At 36.0% G+C, this 24,164-nt stretch overlaps 1 protein-coding gene and 1 pseudogene across 2 annotated transcripts in view; both read left to right on the top strand.

The window, feature by feature from the left end:
* Positions 1-24,164, top strand: part of WIPI2 (WD repeat domain, phosphoinositide interacting 2) — a 37,179-nt gene that overhangs the window by 3,243 nt on the left and 9,772 nt on the right. The window contains exons 2-11 of one of the 2 annotated variants that reach the window (XM_027874445.1): positions 3,856-3,938; positions 11,812-11,981; positions 12,716-12,812; positions 14,758-14,855; positions 15,216-15,308; positions 16,169-16,239; positions 17,658-17,765; positions 18,984-19,148; positions 20,483-20,590; positions 21,176-22,455. In XM_027874445.1, the coding sequence (XP_027730246.1) occupies positions 3,856-3,938; positions 11,812-11,981; positions 12,716-12,812; positions 14,758-14,855; positions 15,216-15,308; positions 16,169-16,239; positions 17,658-17,765; positions 18,984-19,148; positions 20,483-20,590; positions 21,176-21,233 (1,051 nt within the window). In that variant the 3' untranslated portion in view covers positions 21,234-22,455. Of the gene's footprint in view, positions 1-3,855; positions 3,939-11,811; positions 11,982-12,715; positions 12,813-14,757; positions 14,856-15,215; positions 15,309-16,168; positions 16,240-17,657; positions 17,766-18,983; positions 19,149-20,482; positions 20,591-21,175; positions 22,456-24,164 lie in introns of those variants that run through there. The other variant, XM_027874444.1, reaches the window with a different exon arrangement.
* LOC114052042 lies at positions 4,527-5,351 on the top strand (annotated as a pseudogene).

Here is a 24,164-nt window from a genome sequence, read left to right as displayed (position 1 = left end):
GTTTGGGAAGTACAGGCAATTGGGATCAGAAAATAATTCATAAAGAAGATGGTCCTTCTTGGAAGGAGATTCTGTGCTGCATAGGTGAAAAGGGATGCATTCTAAAGCAGAGATCTAGTGAGGAATAGATCATTTTGGTTGGGTCAGAATGCTGGCAGGGTAGTAATTGTGCAGTGAGGCTGAAAAGATAGATTGGGGCAAGGTTTGTGAAGGGCTTTAAAAGCTTAAACAGCCTCAGAAGAGTATGGGACAGAAAAGATCAGAAAAGAGCTTGAGGAAAATCACTTCAGTAGCTGTGTGTAGAATGAAACAAAGGGAAGAGCCTTGAGAGCTGGGGAGACCAGTTAGGAGGATGTTGGCAATAATATAGAGGTGATAAGGACCTGAATTAAGGTGATAGGAGTATAAGGCTCTGAGTAGATAGAAGAGATTTTGGTAACTTATTAGATTAGATATGTGAGGAATTGTATATGTGGAGTGACTTTGACAGAAAAAAGAAAGTTTAGAGGAAGGATAGGTTTGGGATGAGAGATAAATTTCATTTTGGCCATATTGCGTTTTGGGTACCTATAGGATATCTTGATTCCCCACCCCCTCATTTGTAATCAATTGCTTTTTATTTATTTTAACTTTTTTATTCTGAATTTTAAAAAACCACCAAATAAGTGTGTGTGTGTATGTAGAACAGAAAGAATTGCACTTGAAGATTCAAATCGACGTCATCACATAATTTTGCTTTTGTTTTAAATATATAATAAATTTAACATGTTTTTCAAAACAATCCTGCTTGTCTGCATTTCCTACTGACCACCCTTCCATTCTGCTTCAATGATCCTTTTTTTTTTTTCATTTTTTTTCATTTTTATTTTTTATTTCTAGGCAGTTGGGGTTGCTAGTAAGTGTCAAGTGTTTGGTCTGAGGCCTGATTTGAACTCAGGTGCTCCTGACTTCAGGGCTATTGCTCTATCCACTGCGCCACCTAGCTGCCCCTTGTTTCATTTTTTTTTTAACCCTGTTAGTAGCCTCCATCCACCCCCACCCTCCCACCTTTTCTTGAAAAAAAGGAAAACAAATCTCCTGTGTAAAATATAAATCTGGCCATGTCTGAAAATGTATGTCTCATTCTGCACCTGGAGTTCATCACCTCTGTCTCTGGAGGTAGGTGGCATATTTCATCATTGGCCCTCTGAAATCCTTGATCATTGCATTGATCAGAGTTCATAGTTATTCTTTCCGAAATTTTCTTTACAGTGTTGTCATAGAGATTGTTTTGTTCCCTTCACTCAGTATCAGTTCATGGAAGTCTTTTAGGGTGTAGATTTTTCTATTCATTCCCCACTTGATAGATACTCCCTCGGTTTCCAGTTCTTTGCCAGTACAAAAAAGAGCTGCTATAAATATTTTTGTACTTAAGGGCCCTGTTCTTTCTTTGGACTAGAAACCTAGTAGTAGCAGTATCACTGGATCAAACAGCATTTACAGTTTAGTAACTTTTTTGATATAATTCCAAATTTCTTCTAAAATGACTGGACCAGTTCACAGCTCCAAGTTATTCTTGTGCTTATATTCAGCTGTTCCAACAATTATTTATTCTTCCTCTCTCCTCCTTTTTTTTTTGTTTTGCCAACTGTGACAGTCTGATGTGAAGTGGAACTTTATAGTTGCTTAATTTGCATTTTCTGATAATGATTTACAACTTTTTAATTTTTTAATTTTTATTTTAATTTGATTTATTTATTTTTTGCTTAGGCAGTTGGGGTTAAGTGACTTGCCCAAGGTCACACAGTAAGTGTCAAGTATTTGGTCTGAAGCAGGATTTGAGCTCAGGTTCTCCTGACTTCAGGTCCGGTGCTCTATCCACTGAGCCACCTAGCTGCCCCGATTTAGAACTTTTTTAAAAAAATTTCTGCGGGTGCATATATCTTTGACAGCTTCCTGTTTATATCCTTTGATCATTACTGATTGGGGAGTGACTTTTGTTTTTATTTGAATCGTTTCCTAAAGTATCAAATATCAGACCTTTATCAGAAATTTTCTGTAAAAATGTTTCCAATTTAAATATTTTTCTAATTTTCATTGCATCAGTTTTGTCTGTGCAAAAACTTCAATTTTACGTAATCAAAATTGTCCATTTTGTCTTTTTTGAGTGACCCTTATCCCTTAATTGGTCATGACCTTATCCCCACCCATAGTTGTGATAGGTATTTCCTTTATTCTTTTTTTGTTTATGATACGACCTTTTATTTTTATTTTATTTTATTTTGCATTTTTGGTAAGGCGATCAGGGTTAAGTGACTTGCCCAGGGTCACACAGCTAGTGTCAAGTGTCTAAGGCCGGATTTGAACTCAGGTCCTCCTGACTAGCTGCCCCTATGATATAACATTTTATAACTAAATCAGGTATCCATTTAGAACTTAATCTTGGTTTATACTCTGAGATATTGGTCTAAACCTAGTAAGTCAGTTTCCTTTCCAGTTTCCTAGCAGTTTTTTTTTTCATAGTAAGACCTGCCCAGTAATTGTGGTTTCTGTATTTATCAAACAGTATGCTTCTATGTTTACTTCCCTGTGTTAGGTGCCTAATCTGTTCCACTTTTCTAGATTTTAACCAGTATCAAATATTACTGCTTTGTAGTACGGTATTTTTAGTTACAGTTTTTTGTTTCATTGATGTGTAAATACAAATAGTATGTTAAATTTATATTTGTGCTAGATTGTAGTCTCCTAACTCACATTTATATTTCATTTTGTAGTCCAAAAATGCTTTAGCATGTATTCTTGATACTTGTAACAACTTTGTAAAATGTAAAATTACTAGGACAATTATTCTCATTTTTACAGGTGAGGAAACTGATGCTTAGGGACAGAACTTTAATCTGGCTTTATTATTCCTGGTCCTTTGCTTCATCCTCTCTGTTTATATAGTCTAAGTTATGTTAAAAATTTATGACTGATTCGTATCCCACCTTTTGCTGCTTTATCCTATTTTCCCCTGTTTTCATTTGTCATATACTTTCTTGGTCTTCGTTTTCTTCAGTTTAGTAATGTTTTGATTCTAATCAAGGGGGGAAAATCATTTCGGTTTCATTGATAACTTCCCTATGTAATTTCCTTCTATCTGTGTAGGTGCTTCTAACTTTGGCAGAAGCTGTTTTGTTGGGTGATAATATGGTATGCTTAACTCCAAAGCTGCCACATTGGTCCTTGGCTTTACTTAGTTCAAGCCAACTTTCTGGCAGTATCCTGATACTTTTGTATAACACAGTTTACCAATTTATAGTGTCTTGTTGAATTATAGTTACAGCTAAAAATCTTCAACTAACCATAATATCATAGTTAAAGCATATTTAGCCCACACAAATTTTCTCAAGATTATCTATTTTGTTAACTGCAGTTCTTTAACAAATGAAGTCAGACGTATCTTAATTATTTTCATAAATATGTACCGTTTTTTATGAATATCTACAGTTTCCTAACTGAGGGTGTGTCACATCTTTCATACACATTCTATCCTTTATCACCTCTCAGTTACTATAAAATAGTAGTTTTTGGTGTGTTATTTTGTAATTCTAATGGGCTAACACATAGTAGACTTGTTTGACAGTTCCAAATGGGAGTTAATTTTGCATGTTATCTCTGTAAGAGGCATGTGACATACTGAATAGAAAGCTGGCAGTCACATCCCATTTCTCATACATCACCCTGGCCAAATCATTTAACCTCTCAGAGCCCACCCAATGCTCTTAAGATAATAAGGTATAGAAGAGTTCCTTACTTTTTTAAAAAACCAAAACACGTAAGTGGAATTAGTTCATATCATGATTTGCCTTTCTTAATAATTTAATTCTTTTTCAGGTCCTTAGCTGTTGGTAGTAAATCTGGTTACAAATTCTTCTCTCTTTCCTCTGTGGATAAGCTGGAACAGATTTATGAATGTAGTAAGTATTCTGTTATTTTCCCCTCTTCCTTTTGAATTTCATGTCGGCTCATTTATTTTACTGTCTTAAAGGCTCCTAGGACATTGTGAGTGTGGACTATCTGCTAAAATGTTACTGTGAATCACTAATTTTCTTGCTCACCATTTTGGTGTCAGTCTGTTTTGTGCAGTTAGGTAGTAGTATCTTAGAAATGACATCTTTGATGGTAAAAAGTTTCATAATAGATGGAAGTATGAACAGAAGGTATTTTTCAGTCCATATTCTCAGCTCACTATATGAACTTGGAGAAATTAAAATTGTCTACCTACTGATAATTCCTATTTCTTCCTAGCTGTTTACCAGTACTATCCATTCTATTCCCCAAGTAAGATTATTATATTTCTTTTAAGAATTCTGTTTTGCATCTCAGCACTTTGTGGCTTGGGGACTGGCATCATTCTCAGCTCACTGGCACTGCTGCCCCAAAACCCTCTCCGTCATCTTCCCCTGGACCGTTTTACTCTTCCCCCATAAGGGATGTTTGGACTAATTTTTTTAGGATAAGAAGACAGGCCCTGGGGGGGGAGGCTTGCTACCAAGAAGCTCAAGATGATAGAGGCAATGGTAACAACTGCAGCACAGAAACTGCTCCACCAGCTGAATGTTCTGTTGGAACAGGAGTCCAAACGTCAGCTAAAAGTCTATGGCATTTTCTCTAGCTGTGAATTTACTGGACAGATTTCCGTCCAAAATAAGCCCAAACGTCTTGGATGTGTGGGGTTAAGTTGCCTCTATCTGTATGTGAAATCGACAGAGGAAGAGAGAAAAGTCCCGTTGGCCACTGATTTGATCCGAATAAGCCAGTACAAATTTATGGTTTCTGACCTGATAGAATGGAAGAGAGTTTATTAGAGAAGGTGTGTTGGAAAGTCAAAGCTGCTACTGCCTTTCAGTTTCTACAGCTATTACTCACTCATTCATGAAAACTTAACCATTTGTAAGGAGAAAGAACCTGAGTTTTGAAAGACTGGAAGCTCAGCTTAAGGCATGCCACTGTAGTATTATATTTTCTAAAGCAAAGCCTTCTTTTATTGGTGTTGTCTATAATTGCACAGGAGATTCAAGCACAGAAATTTATAGAATTGATGGAAGGAGTAGGATGTCTTCAGAAACATTCCAAGAAAAATTGCAGAGATCTGAACTTCTGGCAGGAACTTGTAGCAAAGTGCCTAACTGAATACTCATCAAACAAGTGTTCTAAAACTAAATGTTCAAAAGTTGAAGTGAATTGTGTCTGGGCGTATTGCACGTCAGTTGAAGCATTGTTGTTACAAAATTGCTCATCTTCCAACAATCCCTGAAACTGGGTCTTAATAAGATTCTTACGGTGAAGAAATTCAACTATTTTGAAGGCTTATTTCACATCAGAACTGTGGACTCCAGTATTAGATTGGATTTAAGCTGTGAAGCCTGAAACATAGCAACTAGGTTGGCATTGATGTTTTCAGACTTGAGGGGGAAACATGCTGTAGTTGGAAATTGGTTGTGTGTGCTGCAGTTGGAAATGTGTTCAGGGCTAAATTATAATCCTTTTTGAAACATGTTTGTAAAAACTAAAACTCAGATGTGAAACCCTAATATAGAGTAAGGATGAGAGACCATATTGTGAATTGACAGTTAATATTGATCCAATCTAGTAGTATCTGGATCTGGTATACTTAGAGGTAGTATTGATGGCAAGGTGTGATTGACTTTAATTGATGTTATTTGAATTGTGATGCAAGTTCACAAACAGATCAACTTCAGAATAATGGTATGATGTACTAATTTAGTATAGCCAGGGTTACTAGTCTTTGATGCAGTATAAACAACCTTGTTAAAACCTTATACAACTAGATAATCTAATAATTCTAAAGATTTATTTTTGTTTGGCATATTTTTCATTTAAATTTAATTATAAAAATTCTGTTAAAGTTGTAGACCAACATGTTAAACTTAAGTGATCTTCAGCATTATCCTAGGGAACAAGTGATATGTTGTATACAAAGTTTTATACAGAATTATTTTTATCTCAACATCTAGACCCTTAGAAAATTAATTTCTGTTGTACAAGCAGCTTTCATAGTCTGCCAGTCTTAAACCTCAGCAATGCCTTTCTACAGCAATATATGCTAATGCTAACACTCTAGAGCTTTTAAATAAGGATTACTGTTGGTATGAAACTAGGTTGTTAGAACTTTATATTTAAAAGCAACGCTTATGGGATATGCTGTTGTCATAATGCTCCTGTAACAATTCAGCTTAGACTAAAGTGAGTTGCCTATCCAGATTCAAGTAAGCAGCAGTTTGATTGACTAATTATGTGGTAGTTGGAGCATTTAAGGCTAGTTGTAGGTTGATGAATCTAAATTGACATAGGGTTAGGAAAGCATATAATCAATGCAATATTTAGCTTAATTTCCACAATAGCTATAAGTAGTTCAAATTTCCCTTTGACATGTGGGGAAAAAAAATTCCCTTTAAGTATAAACCAGGGGCAGCTAGGTGGCTCAGTGGATAGAGCACCAGCCCTGAAGTCAGGAGGACCTGAGTTCAAATCTGGCCTTAGACCAAACACTTGACACGTACTAGCTGTGGGACCTTGGGCGTATCACTTAACCCCAATTGCCTTACCAAAAAACAAAACAAAACGAAAAACAAAGGATAAACCAAAGAACTACCCCATGTCTCATGTCTTATGCTTCGTTTTGTAAAACACTTCATTTTGCAGACGCCCTCTTCAGTTACTCCTAAACACCTGATTAATTAAATTTCCTTTCTAATTCATCAGTACAAACTTAAGTTACCTGAAGTAACCTAACAAAGTACCATTATTTCCTGGTACTAAGAAAGTGACCTTTCAATAAAACTATTGAAATGGAAAAAAAATTGTTTTACGTACCAAAATGAATGTGAGATTTCAGGATCTCATTACATACAATGGATATATTTTGTTAATTATGAACAGTAATTTTCCTGGTGGGTTAAAAAAAAAAGTGAAATGCACATTAGATACGTCTAAATAATGCTGTTGCAATGTTGGTGTTGTGAAAGTGAAACTTCTTTAAAAAAAAGAAAGTGAAATTTCTTGACAGTAGTCTGAGAAACCTCAATTTTATTTCTGAAAATACTGGATTGGCAAATGGCTAATTTTGTTCTTCATTGTCCCTCAAATTGACCAATTTAATGACTTAGTTCTCTTGAATTTTGTTGTTGCCTCTAGGGTACTTCTCTCTTCTTCCTCCACTCAGATTTTTTTTTTTTTTTTTTTTGTTAAGGCAATTGGGGTTAAGTGACTTGCCCAGGGTCACACAGCTAGTAAGTGTCAAGTGTTTGGTCTGAGGCGGAATTTGAACTGAGGTCCTCCTGACTTCAGGGCCAGTGCTGTATCCACTGTGCCACCTAGCTGCTCCAGATTTTTCTGATAAAATAAAAAATTAACTGCTAACTTGACAGCATGTTAAGCCAAAGAATAGATTTCATGTTTTACAAATTGACATGGTGAGGTTAGGCTAAAGAGACTATTTAGCTCTAAAGGAAAAATGAGCAAAGAACAATTGTTCTGTAGTTTTGCTTATTGAATGCTTTGCTTTTGTTTATTTTATTTGTAGGTATTAAATCCTTTTTTATGTAGAACATTAAGAACACTCTTTTTTTTCTTCTGGAAATGATTTCATTATTGCTTCCCCCAGCCTCCTTTATATAAAGAAGCCAGAAACAAAGCATATTTTTTTGTTTTAGGATTTAATTCACCCTCAGAAAATTAGTTTTATTCATTACTTACCACTGGTATGTAGGAAAAATGAATTGAAACCCCTCTTTGGGATAACAAGATCTTTTGCTATTCTTTTTATAACAGATTCTTTTCCTTTATGTCTCTTGATCCAGCAGGAATTGAAAAATTTCACTGCTTTTTTTAAAAATGAGCAATATCTGTGGTTTGTCTTTCCTTGAACTGTTACAAGGATATGTCTCAGAATGATCACTATTAAAATTAAAAATACAGCCAAATGTACAAGGTTAATTTAAAAACTAGATGTGTTGCTGTTTTAATTCGCTCAAACATTTTTATCTTTGTAGAGACTAAGTTGGTTGAAACTTATTTTAAATGTGTATATGGGAATATTGTGATTTAATTAACCCCTAAGGCAAATAGTTTTATATTTAAAGTAATCACTCTATAGCAGAGTAAAAATCTGAATCCGTCCTAGTTGGTGAATACCTTAGAGATGTGTTACTTGTATATATTTTACTTTGAGTTCTTAATTGTTTCTGATCTAAGAAAGTATTCCCTTATGTAAATCATCCACGTCTGAAGCTACGTGTTTATAAACTGTTTCTTTGCTTAGGAAGAAATGTAAGGTGCTAGAGGTTGCTTTGATTCTGGAGATGCATTGCAATAAGGAATGTAACTTTCTCTCCATTAGTTTCTTGCTTAGCTAATGAAAACTTATCAGTTGCATATCAGACCAACAGATGCATCCAAAGCCTTAAGGAAAAAAAGCATTTTTGAGAGTGTACTTCCTATTTGACAAGCTTTGCATCACACTGAAAATTGATTCAATATATAATAATGGATTCTATGTGGGAAACTCAAGTAACTTGTCTATTTCCCAAGTCTTTTACAGTGGAATAGCATGTATTTATTTACAGCTCAAGAACTACTCAAGGCATCTAATAGACGTGCATCATGATATGATGTTTATTCTTTCTCTTTCTCTGCTTCAGTATGGGACATAATGTTTTCTGCTGTAAACAGTACCATACAAGCGAACAACCAGAGTAGAGAAACATTGTTATACCTTATATGAAGTAGGGCCTAACTTTTTAGACAAGGAATAACACTGTTTCATCTCTGGCAAATATCACCCAGCTGAACTGTAAAAATAAAACTTCATATGCTTTGTTCATATTTGAACCCCTGTGTGTGATTAGCAAGAGGAGTTATTGACCCTGGTATCTTGGTAATGTACCATTTGGAGTAATCACTTTGTGCTTCTCTTTTGCCTTCGATTTCACTCTCTAGAATTCTGATAGTGTTAATGCTTGTTCAGTCAGAGGGTATTTTAGGTGCTCAGGCTTGTTTTTTGTTTTTAGAATTAGGAAGTGATTGCTACAGCTGTATAATTAGTATGTGCTGTTCATTACAGTGCAGTGACAATAAATTGAAATGTTAAAAGAGCTTGTTGAACAGATAGAATAGAATTAGCAACAAATCTGTAACATGGGTGCACCTTGCTTTGTGTAATAAAATAGATGCCTTCCTGAAAATTTCTTGGTAGATACTGTAAATTGGTTCAGTCATATTCTAGTATATCTGTAGGAAGATTGAGATTTGAAGACCCCCCCTAAGTTTTATGAATAGATTCATATTTGAAATAATCACTTACAGCAGAGTATAGATCAAAGTCCAACCTAGTTGGTGTAGAACATCATTATAGCATCAGAGATAGATCAGTTTTAAACTGTGGTTACTTTCCACAAGTTACACAGCTGAGTTAATAATTTTGCTGTAGATCACATTGTGATCACCCCCATGTGATCTGTACCACATAATTCAGCATATTAATTATATATTATAATATTCACTATTTTTAATGTATTCAGCAATTTCTCTGTAACTAGATCATAAGTTTCAGAGCAGAGACTATAGCTTATATGCGTCCCATAGCTTGTAACTAAATACATTGTCGACACCTAGTAAGTTTCCTAGCACGTTACTGAGTACATGTTGTTCAGTAATGTCCGTTACCCTGTATGGTATTTTCTTGAAAATATGGAGTGGTTTGCTATTTTCTTCTCCCGTGGAATAGGACAGAGGTTAAGTGACTTGCCTAGGGTCACACAGCTAGTGAGTGTCTGAGTACATAGTAGCTATTTAATATTTTAATTAATATTATAGAATCACGAGACATTGTTTCACCCTTCTATTTTCTAGTTTAAATCCAAGTTATTTCCTTTAGTTCCTGGGTGAGGATGATCCTTTTCTGTACTTATCTCTCTGGGTTTTTTAGGTCAAAACTACTTTTGGCTTCTGTCCACAAAAATTGTTTTTAGTTTTTCTTATTTTCAGGATATGTGGTATCTTGCTCAGTTCTATAGATAAGGCTCTAGTCTCCAAGTACATCTTTGGTTTTTGCTTTTCTATCAGAATGAATTTCCTGGGCTTCAAATCTACATCACCTTATCCTTAGCTTCCTCATTGACCTAGCTTGTTCACAAATTTCCAGGTTCATTCTCAGTCCTTTATACCATTCTACTGGCTTTTCTACTTGTTCCCCACCAGCATTTGTTTTCTGGCAAATTAGTATATTCACACCTACATTCAGTTCATAAATCTTGTTTGTACTGTCCCAGCACTACTTTCTCTTAAAACTGAAATCTTTACATACTGAAATTTCATTGTTTTCTGATTCTTACCATTTCCTCCTTCATTCAGTCTGAAGTTCATAACAGCGCAGGGTGACTTTAAGGTGATGGTTTTTGTCATGCAACTCACTGTCTTAAACTTTTCTAAGTTTATTTCTAGACTAGAACGGATAGCTTTACCATTTTGCTTTATTACATTTTTGTTTCAAAAGGACCCATATTACTACTTCTCTAAATTGTGAAGAAGTTGTATCAAGTAAAAATTTCATAGAAAAAAAAATTGGCTAAATATCATCTGACTTACAGGTTAAATTTTTCCTACTCCCAAGTGATAGAACAAATATACATCCAAGTTATAATTAGGGGCACATTCAGAATCATAGAATTTTAACACTAGAAGGGAGCTCAGGAGGCATACAACATCAAAAATTCAGGGCTAGGAGTGACTGCTGCTGGGGATTTTAACTTTTCATCAGACTGTCAGAAAGATCCATGACTCAAACCCCTAATTTGCCAGTTTCCAAATTTACTGATTGAGATTGAGACCTGGAAAGGCATGATCAAGGTCATACAACTAGTTAGTAGAGCCAGAACCCTGTCTCCTGACTTTGTCTAGTGTCTTTTCCCATCATGCCCTTCTGAATGATTTACATTCAATTTACGTTCTGTAAATGTGCTTTTGTTAGCTTCTTCAAGATGAACTGTCTGTCTACAGTTCAGGGCACTGGATGTCAAAAAATTGAGAAAAATATACTATAAAGTATCTGTGTGCTTTACTTTCTTCTACTTTATCCCATGGAATGCAAGATTAATTCATTTTCCTTCAGTTTTGCCTATTGACTGTGAAAGTTTTGATCAGAGGTGAATCTTTAAATTTTCATGATCACAGCTTGTTATTGGGATATAAGGTTGGCACTTGAGATTTTTTTTTAATCAAATGGTTAAGTAATACCATAGCAAACGATATAGATATATTCCTTAGAAGGTAGATATAAATTAAATATTTCTAAATTGAGCTATATTTTAGATGCAGTGGAGAAACTTGGCAGTTAAAGGAATTTTCTGTTCAGCAGGTGATTATTCCTGGTTTTATCTTTGTGCATCTGGGTTTGTATAACACCCTCATTCATAACAGATTCATTCTTGAGGCCCAAAATGAACAACAAGGCAGGAAAACTTACTGCAGTGGCCTATACACACATACATACATATGCCTATGATATGTATATAATATATATTATAATAATTATATATATAGAATTCTTGAGTGTAATACTCTGCTGTGTTGGACTTGTTCTTTGTATTCTTTCTGGTTATTTAGTCTGCTTTTAGGTTGCCACTTGCCCAGGAGGAGTCTTTTGCCCCAGGTAGGATGTTTGATTATGAAGAGAGTTATACCTGAATACTATTGTTTTTGAGTTGCCTTGTCATGGTGTGCACTAACATGGATTTTTCCCACTTTCTCCCTTTTGTGCTTATATTTCAGCTGATACCGAAGATGTGTGTATCGTGGAAAGATTGTTTTCAAGTAGCCTGGTGGCTATTGTTAGCCTCAAAGCTCCACGGAAGCTAAAAGTCTGCCACTTTAAGAAGGGGACTGAAATATGCAATTATAGCTATTCCAATACCATATTGGCAGTCAAATTGAATAGGCAGGTAAGTTAACAGCCTTTGAAAAGTAAGAGTGAAATAAATGTATCCAAGTCTTTTGTTTTTGTAAATGTTTCAATGGTTTCCCATTTCCTAAAGAATGTAGTTCAAACTCTTTTATTCAAGGGCCTTCACAGTTACCTTCATCCTCTCCTTCAGTAAAACCAATTTATTCACTGTCTCCTAAACATGCCTTGCAGTTCTCCACCTTCCTGTTCTTTCTCAGCTCATCATACAATTGTATATTCTTGCGGCATCTCTTCCACTCTTGTTTTGAACATTATTTTTTTGTTTAGCATTTTATATGCTTAAGTCTTGTCTCCCCGGCCAGTTCCTGTGTTTCTAGAGAACTTTACCTCAACCTTGTTTATATCCCTTAAAGTCTCCTGTACATAGGAGAACCTTAATCTTTTTTGATTTGGTTTTATGAGACTTCCCTATGCAGCTCCTATTTCCTCATTGAATAAGTGCATTGTCAAGGAAAGGGCTATTCCCTAAGGATCCCTAAAAGCTTTCTGTTTATGGCATGAGATTGAGTGTAGGGAAAGGATAATTGCAAGCTGACTGTAGAATAAATATTTTTGTTATTAGAGGAATCTTAATTACTCTGAGATACAGATGAAGTAACTGTTGTATAATACGTTTAATAAAAAATGCTTATTTAAATGATCCTAACATTTCAGGATAGAATCATATGGTAATCTTGTTTCTTCTTTTTTTTTTCCCATTTCATTCTTTAGAGGTTGATAGTATGCCTAGAAGAATGTCTATACATACACAATATTCGTGATATGAAGGTACTGCATACAATCAGGGAAACTCCCCCTAACCCTGCAGGTAAATTCACTGGTAAAAAGAAAACTAATACTTCTGTATTAGTCTTTTTATTGGAAATTCAAAACACTTTAAAATATTTAGTTTCCATTATGTATCTCTGTAGTTGCCTTTCAATTGTTTTAGGTAACTGCAGGTGGGAGATTTTCTAACTACACTGAATTTCTTAAGTAATTTTAAGAAGCATAGTGGTTTAGTGAATATAGAGCAGACATGAAATCAGGAAGATCTGAGTTCAAATCACACCTCTCTCAGGTTCAGTTTCCTCATCTGTAAAATGCTGTTGGCCACATCTGTTGTACCTTCTTCACAGGATTATTCTGAGGACCAAATGAGAATCTGTGGAAAGCAAGTACTTTGTAAACTGGAAAGCAGGGGGCGGCTAAGTGGCGCAGTAGATAGAGCACCGGCCCTAGATTCAGGGGGACCTGAGTTCAAATACGGCCTCAGACATAAAACACTAGCTGTGTGACCCTGGGCAAGTCACTTAACCTCCATTGCCCAACCTGGGGAAAAAAAAAGTAAAAAAAAAAAATTAAGCTGGAAAGCAATATATAAATGTTTTATTATTATCACCTTAAATAATGTATGTAGAAATGAGGCATAGGTAATTTTCCTTTCGGTGGAGTAAAGATTGTGACCTGAAAACATTTTGCTCTCTTAATGTTCCCCACCCCCACCCCAAACAGCCTAAACTATCAAACTGAATTCTGTGTAGGAAAACCAGTTAAAAGTCAGTGAGTGATTTTTTTTTTCCAGCTTAGGGCAGCTTAGGAAGACAGAAAAAGAGGTCTGCAGACAATTGGGCAGGGACTTGGGCCAAAGCAAGCAACACCAGAAGTGGTAGTAACATCTGGCTAAGGCAGTAACAGCAGCATGCAGGAGCAGTCCAATAATGCCTAGGGATGGTAAAAAAAAAAAATTCTAGACAGAGTCCAGGAGACTCCTGTATTAGCATTGGGAGCAGAAACAGGTGCCATCTGGCAGCTTTGTCACCCAGTAACCAGTTCTGGATCACAGTTCCAGGGCAGAGAGAGGTCATGAGGAAGCAGGGGGCCCTACTCTACCTGAGTAAGGACCAGAGCTCAAACCAGGGAGGAAATGAGACTTGACACTGGATCACACCAGGTTGGAAGTACTGAAAACTTAACGAGCTGTGAAAGCAGCAAAAGCTCATATAGTATCTCAGACCAGATATCTACCCTCCCTCCAAGTCCCTCCCCCACCCCCATCTCCAGAGAGAGTGAGCAGAGTCCAACTCCTGTAAGTCCATGGTCAAAAAAATAGGCTGGAAAATGAGCAAACAACAAGAAGAAATTGACCATAAAAAACTTGTATAATGACAGAGAAACTTGAGACAAACTCAGAGGACAGTGACTTAAACATCTGCAAGCAAAGCTTCAAAGAAAAGTGCAGATTGGATACAAGCTCAGAAAGTCCTAGAAGAGCTAAAGAGTTTTTTTTAAAACAAAAACTGATTTTAAAAATCAAATAAGAACAGTGGAAAAATTGGAAAGAACAGCAATGCAAGAAAATTGTGAAAATAGAATTAACGGCTTGGTAAAAGAGGCATAAAAAATAATTGAAGAAAATAATTTAAAAGTCAGAATTGGCCAAAAAGTAAGAGATATAAAACCTCGATAAATAAAATAACTCTTTAATTTTCTTTTTTATGGGGATAACAGTTCAAATTCAAGTCCTCAAACTGTTCATAATAATTTGTTAAGCACTAAAAGTGATTATCTTGGCCTTACACTTCTGGTAAATCATTCAGGTGCCTGCACTCCTCGTTATGTAGGTATCAAATGGGTAAATGCTTAAAATGAAGTAAATTGCTAAAAATTTTAAATACCATATGTATTTTGAGTTCACTTTTTAAATGAAAGAGAAAAAAAATTGTTTTTTTTTTTTTTCCCCTTACCACTGGTCCTCTTTGTATTCTTTACAGGTTTGTGTGCGCTGTCAATAAACAATGACAATTGTTATCTGGCTTATCCTGGGAGTGCGACTATTGGGGAAGTACAAGTCTTTGACACTATTAATTTGGTGAGGATCCCTTTTGCAAAATATGATTGATAGGAAAGTTTTTATGCACTGGAGGAGTTTTTGGAAATCTAAATTTTCTAGAATTGTAGTATAGACCTTTTTTGCTGTGATCTGTGAGATCTGAGGCGGCTTCTGCCCTTTCATGTCTCATTGCCATATTGTTTATTCAGTTCATAGCTATCTGTTTCTTTAGCATTGTAGAAATCTTCAATACAGTAGTTTTGTCCTTTAAGATACAAATTGATTTAATATTTTCATTAACTATTAGCATTTTAGCAGCTTATCTGTATTTCTAGCACATAACTGATAAATTATTTCTTGCTCAATAATTAACATTTTATTTCTTTTTACACTTTTTAGAGGGCTGCTAATATGATACCAGCTCATGATAGCCCCCTAGCAGCCTTGGCTTTTGATGCAAGTGGTACCAAACTTGCCACTGCTTCTGAGAAGGTAGGTCATAATTTGCTGTAAGTCAGAGGATTTCATTTAAGGTTTTTGCCAGTACTGTTCACAACAGCCAATCATGTTTCCATGTAAACATTGCAAAGAATAAAAAGATGCATCGATTGTTCAGCCATCAGTGTGGTCCCTTGAACCTAATTTTAACATCTTTTGCATATTTATAGAACTAAATTTAGAATTTGAGTCACATCACTGACAGGTAGAAAAAGAGGGGTGATTTCAACCATTACATAGGCTTTGAGCTCTTCAATAGATCAGAGCAAACAATTCCTACACATTAAATGAAATTTACTTTGCTTCAAAATACTTCATTTATTTTTAAGCTGTCTCTTCTTACAGTGAGCCCTCAAGGGAAATATGGTTAACTGTAACCTCATCCATCTTTCCCACTGGCCCAGTGGTAGAGTCTTGCTGGGAAAAACCCACAATTCTTATTGAGCCCCCTTTTCTTTAAATTCATCTTCATTTTCTAATACATCCTTCCATTTCCCCCTAGAGAGCTGTCTTTTATTACGAAGTAAAAAATAGGAAGAAGTTAGGCAAAACTAATATCAACTAGTTCAGTGGGGATCCACATCCTATAGTCCCCCACCACTGCAGAAGAGAGAAGGTGCATTTTCGACCTTGGTCACTAACAGTTACACAAAATTCTTTGACTTTTGAGGGGTTTGGAGGTTCCTTCCCTTTACATAGGAAGTTCCTTTACATAGGAGGTTCCTTCCCTTACATAGTGTTATTTATCATATGTTGTTTTCCTGTTTTCCTATGTTTCTATTTTTCTTATTTGTTTCTTACATTACCAATAGTTAATGGTTTGTCTAGATTATTTTTCTTTTTTCCTATCATAGGGAACTGTGATTAGGGTATTTTCCATCCCAGAAGGACAGAAAATCTTTGAGTTCCGGAGAGGAGTAAAGAGGTGATGTATATCAGCATTTCTTGGAAATGCTTTAGGATATTTGGATTTTAGTTGTGGGTTATCTTGGATATAGTGGAAATAGGTTTAAACTAACAAAAGTTATATGAAAAGATTTCAACAGTGGATTAAATTAATTTTAAATCTGGAATGATTTGTGTGGCACCACATGAACCTGGAAAAGTTTTGACTAGACAACCCTCATGTTTCCCCTCCTTGCATAAATATGAATTTTATTATCTAGTTAAATTTTCAGTTTTAACAAAAGGATTCCACTTGCTATTGGAAAATTTTTTTTTAAGATGTATCCATAGCATGAGCTGGCCAAGAAGACCTGGTCATGATCCATCTTTAACATAGTCTGGTTATATGCCTCTGGCCTAGTTACCTAGCCTCTCAGTGCTCTAGGCAACTCTCTAAAGACTAGGCAGCAGAAAAAATGCCAACCTGCATTGGTAGAAGAAATTTCTCGCCAGCACTCCCTAAATATGAAACCACAGTCTGATCAGTACTGTAAATAGTGTAACTAGCAAATATACTTATTTACAAGTGGAGAAATCTCCATAGAAGGCAACTTGATCACAATTGCTTAATTAACTAGATTCAGGATTTTACTGCTTCACTGAACCAATGGTTAGTGCTCTCTACTAATAAGAATGTGATTATAAACTATATAAGGGTTTTTAATAAATCCAGAATCTAAACTAGTTAATTTCAGTTACAGTTCAAATTACTAGTTATAGCCCTTGAACTGGAACTCTCTGCCATTCATCTGCAGTTCTGAAATAATTGACCCAAAATATGAATATGACCCCAAACCAGGATGATGAGACCTTATTATAACAAGTGGAATATCAACCTCTTGCCCTTGTTAATTAGGAGTAAAAATAAATTATTCTTTTTGGCTATAATTAAATCCATATATACCAGGGAGAACACTTTACATTGATACTTAGACACCATATTTATGAAGTTCTGCCACCTTAATGGTATTTAAAGGTTGCTGATTTGCACCATCTTCTGTATGAATCAGACACTTTAATAGCCATGTAACCCCAGGCAAGTCACTCAATCTTTGCCTCAGTTTCTGTAAAGTCCTTAGTACATAGTATAAATGTTTGTTCCTTCTCCTCTTTCCTTATAGATTGCTATATTCAATATAAGGAACTTGGGGCTAATAAAAAAGTCTTACTTGAAAGTTAATTCATTGTGATGGTATATTTTACAGATTTTTTTTCTTTTTACCCTCCTACTTCATGAGAAAAAAAGCCAAACAGAATGAGAAGCCCAAATATCATGTTACAGTAAATGCTTTGTTATCATAGTCATATCTAAGCAGATATTTCTTTAATATTTACTAGTGCCCTTTCTTAGAGGATAGAAGAGAGTTAAGTTGTATCTTGATGAATTCTCTTCTTCAGGTGTGTAAGCATTTGCTCTTTGGCCTTCAGCATGGATGGAATGTTCCTCTCTGCATCCAGTAACACTGAAACAGTGCACATCTTCAAACTTGAGACTGTGAAAGAGAAGTGAGTCAGAATATTAGATTTTAGAAAGTGCGTAAGCTTGGAAATGGATTGTTTCTTATAGTAGTAGAGAATTTTAGAGTTGAAAGGGACAGAAACCATTTAGACTTCTGTTTGCCTTAGTTTCCTCAACTGTAAAATGGGATCATAATAGCAACCTACTTACCAGGATTGTTGTGAGGATCAAGTAAGATCTGGTACATAGTAGATGCTTGTCCCTTCTTTCCTTCCTTTCTGCCTGGGGTAGGGGGAGGCCTACACCACCTTCCCCCGCCCCCCCCCCCAAAAAAAATCCTTTCCCCCAACAAGCAAGTGGTCATCCAGCCTTGGTTGAACATTACCTCTTTAAACAACTCAACAGTTTGAGTTGAGGAGCTAAACAGTAGCTCCAACAGTTTTTCCTATAATTAAGCCTTAATTTGCCTCTTTGTAATTTCCACCTCTTTAACTTCTGGGATAAAACATAACAGACTTTTGAATCAAATTCCCTTTCTGGTACTCACAGCCTGTGTAAATGTAGGCAAGTTACTTAATCTCTGTGGTCATCAGTTTTTTTCATCTGGAAAAGGAGAGGATAGAATAGATGCTAGCCTCTGAGGTCCCTTTCAGCTCATTCAATACATAACAACCTTTCAAGTATGTAAAGACAGCCGCTTGAATCTCCTCCAGTCATATATCAATCAGTCATGGTCATCCTTTTGTCCTTCTCAAGCTTAGTAGTATCCTTCCTAAAGTATGATGCCCAGGATGTTAGCGTAGTATTCCAATTGTAGTTTGCTATGAAAGATGCTTTAGAGTAACTGTCAGATTAGGCTGGCCTGTACTGTCTTTCTTTTAAAATGCCTTTGTAAAGTTTTTCAATCTATTTAATTTTTAAAAAGGAAAATAGTTTGTTCATATGACATACATACACAGTTAGCTCCTAATAAAATTTTTGTGCCTCTATGTGGCATTAAAATGCATATTTTGTCTTTATAACAATAAAGAAATGGAACGGTATTAAGTATTATATGGTGCTACAGAGTTGCATAATTTTTTCCTTCCGAGAGCATTTGACTTTAATTTTTCTTGATTTAGGAACGTAAAAAGGTATTTCAAGCTTCATAGGCTAACATTGATGAGGAAGTAGAAATTGAATTCATAAAGAATAGTATGTTTTTTTTATTCCTGGAGGGTTTTCATGAGGCAGATCAAGAAAATTGACACCATTATTTCTTTTAGACCTCAGGAGGAACCCACTACCTGGACTGGTTACTTTGGGAAAGTGCTTATGGCATCTACCAGCTATTTGCCCTCTCAAGTAACAGAAATGTTTAACCAGGGTAGAGCATTTGCTACTGTCCGACTACCATTCTGCGGTCACAAAAATATCTGTTCACTTGCCACGTAAGTATGGTGAATGGTGTTTACATAATCTGATTTGCAATGATTATGTTGAATAGCAAGGAAGTTCTTGACCCAGGTTGTTTGAAGTGATCATGGTACAGCTGCAGGGTTTGAGTTTGCTTAATAGTTGTGTGAGTGTGGACAGATAACCTCTCTGAGCATATTTCCTCATGTGACATGGCTTAAAAAGTAGTTTATAACTACCTGCTCTCACAGGATTTACACTCTGCAAATTTTAAAGCAATATAGAAATACAAACTTGTAGCATTATTATCTTACATCATCTGATAGGCACCCTTTGAGGATCTTCTAATTGCATTGAAGAAAATTATTCAAAGAATTGGTGGAAACAGTCACTTTGATCTGGAAAAATGTTGAACCAAAGTTCTCAGGTGTATCTTGAACACACATTGAAATTCTTTAGTTATTCATTAGTATTTATTAGTTTTTAAAATTTCAGTTGTTTGATGAGTGCCCAGTCATGGAATGCCCTGAATATAAGCTGCAGATGAACAGAAAGATGACCTTTTACATTATGTATGCTTCTTTGTCTCTCATTAAAGTCTGAAGGTGTTTAACCAGATTCCTCTTTTTTGCACTCCAAATCATTTTTTTAAATTAGCTCATTTTTATTTATGCCCTTCTTATTCACTCTTTTTCTTCACCTTTCCCCTACCCTTATAACAAAGATTTTTAAAAAACTAACAACATCTGTATTTAGCAGTATGCCATATTCCACCTCTGCAGTGAATGTAGGGAGGTACATTTTTTTTAACTCTCTGAACTACCAGACTTGGTCATCATCATTATTCAGCATTCATTTTTGTTTTCCAAATTCCCTTCTAACAATTTCAGTTTGCATTTTCTTTATATTTGGCAAGGTCAGAGTTAAAATTACCCATATTTAAAGATGAGAAGTTTGAGGTTTTTTTAATAGGAGTTTTACAGTTTTGTTTTGATCTCATTTGAAATTGTATGTTTCCTGACATAAACTGTAATTACCCTTATTGCTAGAGACCTTAGTTAACTACTATTCTTTTGAGGTACAGTAGAAAAGTGGCTGGATTTTGATTCAGAGGTCCTGATTTCAAATCCTGCCTATTTGACCATAGGCAGCTGCCTTGCCCTCTCTGAGTCTTTGCAAATGAGGGAACTTGAGATCCCTTCCAGTGCTAGCTCTGTGATCTGGTGCCCCTCTGTTAATGTGGGGGAGCATTTTTAGCTATCCAGGGTCATTCAGTAAGCTCATTGTGGTATATTGATAAGGTTAAGCATAATCTTCTGGTTTTGAAAGAAATATGTTGCTGAAATGCTCACCATTTTCTCCTCTCTAGAATTCAGAAGATTCCCCGATTATTAGTGGGAGCTTCTGATGGATACTTATATATGTACAACCTGGATCCTCAGGAAGGAGGGGAGTGCACTTTGATGAAACAACACAAGTAAGTTTATCAAATTGATTTCACAAGTATGCGTCCTCCCACATTTAAGGTTTTTTCAAGAAGTGGTTAGAGGAGAGGACAGAAGTTTATCTTTCCAACAGAGTAGATGATAGCATTTACTATATTTACAGTATTTGTTACATTTTTTGAAAGTTTAACACAGTTTTTCAGATTGGCTAGATTTTTGCCTTTCTTGAATGTCACTTTTCAGAGTGAAGCTTGATGTTATGTGGTAATGAGGTTCTTAAGGATAGGAACTGTTATATTTTTATCTTTGTATCCCAAGAATCTAGCTCAGTTCTTGGTACATAAGGTCTTAATAAAATGCAAATTGATTGATGTCTTGGACAGTGAAAATATTAAAATCATGCTGCCACTAGAGCATCATGCTTTGAATTTTGCCCTCTTGCATGTTACTGCAGAGCACTGGAATTAAGTAATATTCTTGCTTTATTGATTCTTGCTTTAAGCAAACCAATATGAAAGCAGTTAATTAGTGGAAGTTCTCAAATATGTCTTGATTTATAAAAATTTCATTTAGTTCCATTTGTTGTACTTGTTTTTGTTTGTCTGTTTGTTTTTTAGTGTCTTTTCAAAGTGTAGGAGGGAAGAATTACCAAACTCTACAGAGTCATTGGAGTGAGCCCCACCAGATTCACTTCTGAGTGTTACATAACTAATGAATGAGTTGCTCCCTTGCTTGCAGGACACAGTGACTGAGGCTAGCTATTGCTGGGCTGGGCCAAGCAGGTATCCCTCAAGTCTGGCTCCATACCAGGCTTGGATATTGTGGCTGTCAGCAGGCTCTATGGACCCTTCTGAAGCCCATGAGATCTTAAATTGGTCTATCTCATCTCAGATTCTCTCAGAATCAGGAAAGATTCCACAGAGCCAACAGAAGGAGCACCGTGTGTTTATGTTCAACAAGATCAGTCATGGACAGCTGTACAAGGGCTAACAGGGCTTCACCATATACTTGAATTCACCAGGTCTCTACGTTGATTACCAGCAGGCAGACTCATATTGCACATGCATCATGGAAACACTTATTGGCCAGTCTCCCCAATACACTGTTACTCCACCCTGCCATCCTTACCTGACTGGGATGCATTTTGAATGTATTGTCCTTATCGACAACAGTTCTATAGGATACTGGAGAGGTTGCCCTTTCATTTGCTTCCCTATTGCTAGGTAGGAAAAAGTTAGCGTGCCGCTTTTTTTGAGAGTCACAGATTTCATTGTTATCCTGATGCTTGTACATGATACTGAGAATATCTGTTACCTGCTTTTCTTTTTTTTCAAGTATATAATAAATTCATGTGTTTCCTCCCAGTCTTAAAGTTGCGTGCATTTCAAAAATACATGCTTCATTGTCCCTCCTTTCTGGGCTTGGGTCAGGCAGGTAATTCTATAGGGCTGGCTCCTCCCTGGAGTCAGCTACTATGACTGTCAGCTGACTCTGCTATATACTACACTTGATGGGTTTCTAGTGGCTCCTTCCCACATTTTAAAGCTTACAAGGTCGTAACCTGGACTATTACATCTGAGATACTCATTCACCAGTTAAAGGGCATGAAGTGGAGTTGGAGCTAAGATGATGGAGGTACAAGATGCAATACAATGAGCTTCCACCCACCCAAAAAAAAAAAAACTCCTTCAAACAGATGTAACCTGGAAGAACAAGTAAACAAAAGAACCCAGCCATAAAAAACTTATGGTAGTAAGGATACTCAAGACACAAACACAGAAAAAGAGAATGACCCTAAGTCTTTGAGAAAGCACAACTTGGGCTCAAACAGCTAGAATGCCTGGAAGAAATGAAGCTAATTAAGTGAAAACATCAGAGAAAAAAGAATTGGAAAAGAAATTAACAGCTTGCCCCAAGAGGTACAAAACCTTGCCCAAGCAACAAATTTAAAAGACTAAAAGAGAAAATGTAAGTTATCTCATAGCAAAAACAACTGATTTGGAAAACAGATTGAGGAGAAAAAATTTAGTCATTGGACCATCTGAATTCTGAGACCAGAAAAGGAACCTAGACAACAAATCTGCCTAGATTTCAAAGAAACTACCAGTCACTTCCTGAAGAAACTCTAAAATGAAAACTTCCGGAAACATCATAGCCAAAATTCAAAATTACTGAGTCAAATAATACAAGCAGCCAGAAAGAAAGAATTCAGATACCAAGGATCCACAGTCAGGATCACATGTGATTTAGCAGCCGCCACTGTAAAGGAGCAGAGAACTTGGATTATATTCTAGAAGGCAAAGGATATAAACTTGAAACTGATTATATTGCTACAGAGGAAAAATGAACCTTGAATGGCAGTAGAATTCCTGATGAAAGTGACAGCTGCATGCAAACCTAAAAAGGCAAATATGAATGAACAATAAGAATAAGGATAAATGGCCAGCATTCAAATATGGGAAGATGATTCTCTGAACCCTGTCATCAAAGGTCATAACGGAAGTCTAATTCTTCCCAAGGCCTGGAAGTGGTTTTGTTATGTCTTAATGATCTCGGGAGAAGAATGGGAAAAGGCAAAGAATACACTTGAAGGGAAGGGTAAGGAAGGTTAAAGAAAATGAAATGAGAGGGAAAGTAGACATCTGTACAGGTGAGGGGACAGGGAGAGCAGTTTTGATGATCCATCCTCAAAGAAAAGAAGACCATATACACATGCATACAGTTGGGTACAGAAGTACATTTTATTCAACAGTGAAATAGGAGGAAAGGGGAAGGGGAAAATAGACAGGGATTAGTCCTAATAAAACAAGTCCTAAGGACCTACAAAAATAGAGCCTTTTTTGAGGTGGCAAAGCATGGGAATCTGAGGAAGTTTCCATAAATTGGAGAATGAACAAGTTACAGTATGTAAATGTGATAAGTTTTCTAACTGTTGTGCTATAAGAAATGATGGAGGGTATGGTTTCCAAAAATTTTTTTCCAAAAATACTGGGATAACTGATACAGAGTGAGTCATTTGAGCAGAACCAGGAGAACAGTTTATACAGGGACGAACAGTAAGATGAAAACAACTTTGAAAGAATTAGGAACTCTAATTCCCTAATTGGTCATTACATTGATAAATGTTTCAGCAGTATCTGAGACATGGTACCTACCTCCTGATGATGAAAGAAGTGCAGAATGAAACAATTTTTTTTTTTGGCTATAACTAATGGGAAAATTTTTTTCGTGATCATACATGTTTTGTAATAGGTTTTATTCTCAGTTGTGGGGGTAGGGTTAGGGGGAAGGTGAAGTTGGACTTTTGCTGCCTGCGAAATAAGATACTCATTCACCTAGGTTCAGGAAGCTTTGCAACCTATTCCCTAGTTTCCATTTTCCCTCCTCCTCTCCTCCACCCCCATAACAGTTCAGGAAAAAAAAGGAGTTGTATAAAATACACATTTCATTATCAAGCAAAACAAATTCCTACATGGACTATGTCTGAAAGTATCATTCTATAACTTGAATCCATCACTTTTGTCAGAAGCATACTTGATCATTGGCTCTTTGTAATAATGGTTAGTCATTGATTAGTCTTTGGAAGTCATCTTTACAGTGTTACTA

This window comes from Vombatus ursinus, unplaced genomic scaffold, assembly GCF_900497805.2.
Source record: "Vombatus ursinus unplaced genomic scaffold, bare-nosed wombat genome assembly UNPS02014807.1, whole genome shotgun sequence".
Lineage (NCBI taxonomy): Eukaryota > Metazoa > Chordata > Mammalia > Diprotodontia > Vombatidae > Vombatus > Vombatus ursinus.
This window is presented reverse-complemented; position numbering and strand designations above follow the sequence as displayed.